This window comes from Parasteatoda tepidariorum, chromosome 7, assembly GCF_043381705.1.
Source record: "Parasteatoda tepidariorum isolate YZ-2023 chromosome 7, CAS_Ptep_4.0, whole genome shotgun sequence".
In the NCBI taxonomy this organism is placed as follows: Eukaryota; Metazoa; Arthropoda; class Arachnida; order Araneae; family Theridiidae; genus Parasteatoda; species Parasteatoda tepidariorum.
In genome coordinates this window covers 79,110,826-79,116,833 of record NC_092210.1, presented here as the reverse complement: position 1 = coordinate 79,116,833, position 6,008 = coordinate 79,110,826, and the positions used below count along the sequence as shown (strand labels likewise).

Here is a 6,008-nt window from a genome sequence, read left to right as displayed (position 1 = left end):
TTTAAATCAAAAATTAAGGATGATATTCTACTACATCATAAAAAAATGAATGATAAAAAAACAGAGAAAAATTTATATTTAAAATATGATTTAGAAAACTAGCAACAGTTTTTGAAAATCTTTAATTTTAAGGTTAGATTGATTTTGTAACAAATTATTCCAGTTAAAGCTTACATTAAGACAAAATTATTTATAATAATCTAAAATTTTATTTTGAGAATTAAAACAAATGTTTTAAAAAGTGAAAAATAAATGTATTAAATACTAAATTGAAGGTGGGATTTAAAACTTAAGTGAAAAGAAAATTTAAAATTGTCAAAATATGCATTTTGACATGTTCATATGAGGTATTTTACAACTGCATTGGGAATTAAAATATTTTTATGGAATATTACTGATAAAGAAAAATGGTTAAATAATAAAAACAATATTGCTTTTATTCAAAGATTTCATTTTAAATAATAATTTTTGAAATCAGTGGTATTCAAATTNAAATGAAACTGATTAATTAATTCGTTTAAAAAGTCATAGTAATATTTTTAATTGAAACAATTTATTTACTTACTTCTATTAAAAAATTTTCTAATAGGGGTCTTTACTTTGTCATTTTATGATATCTAGATAACTTTTCCTCTAATATGATGGTGGCTCAAATGAAGAAACAGGCAGAAGTAATCGTTGCTATTTGTTATTAATTATTTAGACGACGATATTTTGTACGCTTGCACTGGTATTGAATTTTGTTGATTAATTATTTTTTTTCCAAGTATTTTGTTTGTGTTACTATAGTAAATGCAATATATATTAATTGTTATCTGAATTACTCCAAAGAAGATCCTCTGTTCATTCGCAGACATCAAGCATGAGTGCAGTATGTTGTATTTAAACATTTCTCCTCTTCATAACAGCTTTTATAATCTTTTTTAAAAATCTGTCTTTAGCAACTTGATTATTTTACTATGCATTTTCTAATAATTGGACATTAGTTTTTTTTAAATTAAGTTTTTAACTCATTTATGCATCTTTCGAAATTGACATCGTGTCATAAGAAATGTGTCACTGCCTTATTTTTTTAAAATTATGTTTTTGTGTATTATGACAATTTTATTGAGTTGATTCTAACACGGTATATTTCCATATCGTGGTCTATCGTGCCAGCTATTATCCCCAAAGTATCAAATAGATTTTAAACTTACTTGCAATTGAAAAAAAAAACATGCAGAGGTTTGCCTGAGGGGTGGCTACCTTTCGAATTGCTCCCCTTCTGTTAATTTTTTTAGAGTTGCCGAAATTTGGTGATTGTTCTGCCCCAAAACACGCTATGGAAGATATCTTGCTAGATCTAATGAATCAATGTTTTAGAAGGTCAATTTTTCTGGGCAATTTCAGGGTCAACCAGATGATGACAAATTCAAAATATATATATATTATCTAGTAAGCTCTCACTTTGAAGACAAGAAGTTTAAGATTTAGAATTATCACCTCTTAACTTAATAAATTTATTTTTTAATTAGTTACAAGTCGTTAAATGAAGGGCAAAATCATAAGAAATTTTTAGCTACATGGAGTGACGCTCAAAAATACACAACTTTTTTGTAAATTCATACTGATATTGAAAAGCAGAGTCAGGGTTTTGGATGTCCTAAACTGGTTTTGGACAGGACACATGGGTTTTACTATCTTTAACTGTCCTAAATTTTCCTAAACTGACTAAAACTGTCTCAAAGTGTCCAAAAACGTGAACATTAGTAAAAGGTAAGAATTCTATATGTGCAACACACAAATAATTACTTATATTAATAATTATTTGATACTTTTTATACAATTTGCTTAAACTTATTAAAAGAAAATAATATAACAGGAAAAGATTTATAACTTTTGACTCTCCACAATTCATTGAGCAACAAAAATTAATAGCTTATCCCTTAAATATGAATAATACTGATAAATTATGTTTTTGTGCAAGGATAAATATGCAATATTAAAAATAATAATAAACTTTTTTAATGAAACAAAAACTTGTCTTCATTTTGGTTCTTGTTGAAAAATTAAAATTTTATTTTTCATGATACTTTTTTTATATTAAGACATAATTTGAGCAAAAGGCTTTCAGACAGTTTATGACAAAAGGGTTTTGGACAAGATGGATTAAACCCTGGTTTAAACCGTGGATTAATCCATTTTGTCCTAAACTTTTGTCAACTCTGTTGAAAAGTGAAGTAAATAATCATGAAATATACTCAATATAAATCAGGTCATGTTACAAAAATATGTAGAATATCTGCATATTTTAAAGAATTTTCATGAGATGCTTTAAATATTTTACCTCTGAAACCAAAAATGTAGGTATCATTAATTCAATTCAGAAAAAAAAAAGTTTCGCTGGAAATCTTGCTTTAAATCAAAAAATAAAAATTTCTATTTAAAGCAAGATTCTTGATTTTGATCTATTTAAATTTTGTATGCATTAAATATTTTTAAAATTAATTAATTATTTTTACCTCCAACAATATTTGCGATTGAATTATTTGTATCTTTTGTATTTTTATTTATTTTCACTTATTTTTTAATGCATGCATATTTGTTCTGTTAGACCGTTTTTTTGTTTTTGTTTTTTGGTTTATTTAAAGTAAAAGGTTGAATAACATATTAAGTCCAAAAGTATAAGCAATAAAGCCATTAAAAAGAATTTCACAGAAATATTTTTTACTATTGATATTTTGATAACGGAAGAAAGTGTAATAATTAAAGATCTTAAACATTAATGCAACTTTACTTAACAAGCAAATAGACATTTTATATCTAAATGTTATTTTCAGTTGTACTTGTATGTCAAAGTTAGTTAACCTCCTTGATTGTTTGTATTTAAAGAAATGTCGCAATTCAGACTTATTTACATTAATCAGGGGTAGAAATTTAAAAAAAAAATTACTGGTCCATAGGACCAGTAACTAAAACATTTTACTAGTCCGCACAAAACTTTACTGGTCCGTCTACGCGTTCCTATTAGCTGCAAATAAAAATAAAAAAATTGAAATTTTTGATTGAAAAAAATCATGATTTTTTTTTTTTTTTTTAAATCATAAATTTTTGATTTAAATCGCATTTTTTTGATTAATATTAATTTTGTATAAAAAATTTTAAAAAAAAATTGTGAATAAGCTCTAAAATAGTTTTAGATAAGATCGTTTAAATTTCGTAAGATCGAGAATAGATCGGCTGCGAGAATAGATTAACGGAGATCGGCTGCGGCGGATGGTGGTCCGGCGGACCACTGTTTATTATTTTATGCTGGTCCGACTCCGATTTTAGTGGTCACGGACCAACGGACCACCGTTAATTTCGAGCCCTGATTAATGTTATTATTTAGCAGTATACAACTTATAGCATTGATATCAATTAATTGTTCTAAAATAAACATTTGTTTTTGATTTATTGTATGAATGCAAGTTTTAATATAAATGAGAGTGAGGTATGAAAGGCAATATATTTTTACCTTAAAAAATATTTAAAATTTTTAGAATTATGAAAAGGAATAAAAAAAAGAAAGGAAAATAGATTCATAAATTTAGACACATAAAATAGTTAAGGTATGTTTTAGTACTAATGGTTTGAAAAATATAGAAGATATTACTTTTTTATCACTTATTTTAACATTATGGATTTTTTAATTTAACAATGTTCTTATTGACATATTGCAGCATTAAATAAATGAAACAAATATACATAAATTAATTTTAGTGAATTTCATATTTTTCTTTAAAATTTTTTTAAAAAATATATTGTGAAAAATATGATTTGAAAATTACAATAATTAATATAAACATACTGGATATAGTATACAATACAAATTTATTTACACTGGTGACAGAAAATAATTCTAAAAATAAACTGAAAAAATAAAATTTAGAAAACATCTCATTCCCATTTATACATTTGATTGTAGTAAACATAATGCATTTTACAATTAGATAAAAATAAACTATGAGAAGCTTAAACTCTTTCAATAAATTACAGAACATGAGCTCTCTATTTTATTTAAAGCAATTTTAAGAGATATTCTGACCTTTTACATAATTCATTAGATGAGATATTAGGGCTCACTTTATTTAACATCAGAGATGGTAAGTTTCTTCCACAGTTAACGAAACCACCTCACAAGAAACAAGTTTATTCTATTCCAACCCAAGTGGAAGAAACTCTTTTTCAGAAAGAAATTTAAAATATGTAGACAGTTAATATTTGCAATCTAGTTTAAGTAATAGGTATTATTAATTTTTGAGTTGTTTATTATATCATTTTTATGAAAGTAAGAACTGAAATATAGAAACACACCGGCGTGTCCGACTGATTTGTCATTCACTCCTGTCATCAAGTATTTACATCAGTGTTCTGAAACGTTTTAAGAACTATAATTTTCTACTCCAAATAAGAAACATATGATTTGCATGCATGTGGTTTTTAATTATATAAACATGAGGGAGAAGGAATGTTTTCAAATGGTGTGATTTATGATAGCTCTTTAAAATAAAGCATGTGGTACTACTCTGATTTAAATTCTTAGAATAATTGAAAAATTCAACATTAAAAATTGTCTTACTTTATTTTTTACTTTCTTTTATTAATTTACAAATTTAACTAGTCACATCTGCATATTTCGCAATATTTTTAAAGATTAAATAAAAAAAAAATCTAAGTCAGTAATGTCATAAGTCATTAAATATGGTGGATAAATACTGGAAAAAAAAATGGTTTAAAAGTGCAATGAAACAAGAAAAATCATAAGTAAATAAAGTAGAATACAAAATATATATAACATATGTTATTTATCTACTTTTACATTATTGAAGAACAAGCGCATATATCAAGGATTTCGGCTTAACAGCAAATAGGTCCTGGATAGGTGATATAAAGTATTAGGAATTATCATAAGAATTTTTACTTTTTCATTGCAAAACCTCTTTGAATCACTTATATTTCATATTACTTTATGTAAGACCGCATTTTGTAAGCAAACACTTAATAATAATTTAAAAACAAAACTCTTGTTTGNCCTAAACTGTCTTAAAGTGTTCAAAAACTTGAACCTTGGTAAAAGGTAAAAATTCTATATGTGCAACACATAAATAATTACTTATATTAATAAATATTTGATACTTTTTATACAATTTGCTTAAACTTATTAAAAGAAAATAATATAACAGGAAAAGATATATAACTTTTGACTCTCCACAATTCATTGAACAACAAAAATGAATACCTTATCCCTTAAATATGAATGTATATGCTTTTAATGCTGATAAATTATGTTTTCGTACAAGGATAAATACACAATATTAAAAATAATAATAAACTTTTTTAATGAAACAAAAACTTGTCTTCATTTTGGTTCTTGTTGAAAAATTTAAATTTTATTTTTCACGATACTTTTTTTATATTAAGACATAATTTGAGCAAAAGGCTTTTAGACAGTTTATGACAAAGAGGTTTTGGACAAGACGGATTAAACCCTGGTTTAAACCGTGGATTAATCCATTCTGTCCTAAACTTTGCCAACTCTGTTGAAAAGTGAAGTAAATAATCATGAAATACTCAATATAAATCAGGTCATATTACGAAAATATGTAGAATATCTGCATATTTTTAAGAATTTTCGTGAGATGCTTCAGATATTTTACCTCTGAAACCAAAAATGTAGGTATCATTTTTCGATTCAGAAAAAAAAAAGTTTCGCTGAAAATCTTGCTTTAAACCAAAAAGTAAAATTTTCTATTTAAAGCAAGATTCTTGATTTTGATCGATTTAAATTTTGTATGCATTAAATATTTTTTAAAATTAATTATTTTTACCTCCAACAATATTTGTGTTTGACTTATTTGTATCTTTTGAATTTTTTTATATATTCTCATTTATTCTTTTATGCATGCATATTTGTTCTGTTAAACCATTTTTTTTTTTGGGGGGGGGGTTTATTTAAAGTAAAAGGTTAAATAACATATTAAGTCCAA

At 25.0% G+C, this 6,008-nt stretch overlaps 1 protein-coding gene across 1 annotated transcript in view; it reads left to right on the top strand.

Annotated features, from left to right (window-relative positions):
- Nucleotides 1-641: 641 nt before the first annotated feature.
- Nucleotides 642-6,008, top strand: part of LOC107443445 (protein IWS1 homolog) — a gene marked incomplete in the record, with an annotated part of 31,651 nt that continues 26,284 nt past the window's right edge. Inside the window, 1 exon segment of the mRNA XM_071183684.1 lies at nucleotides 642-871. Coding sequence (XP_071039785.1) covers nucleotides 863-871 — 9 coding nt within the window.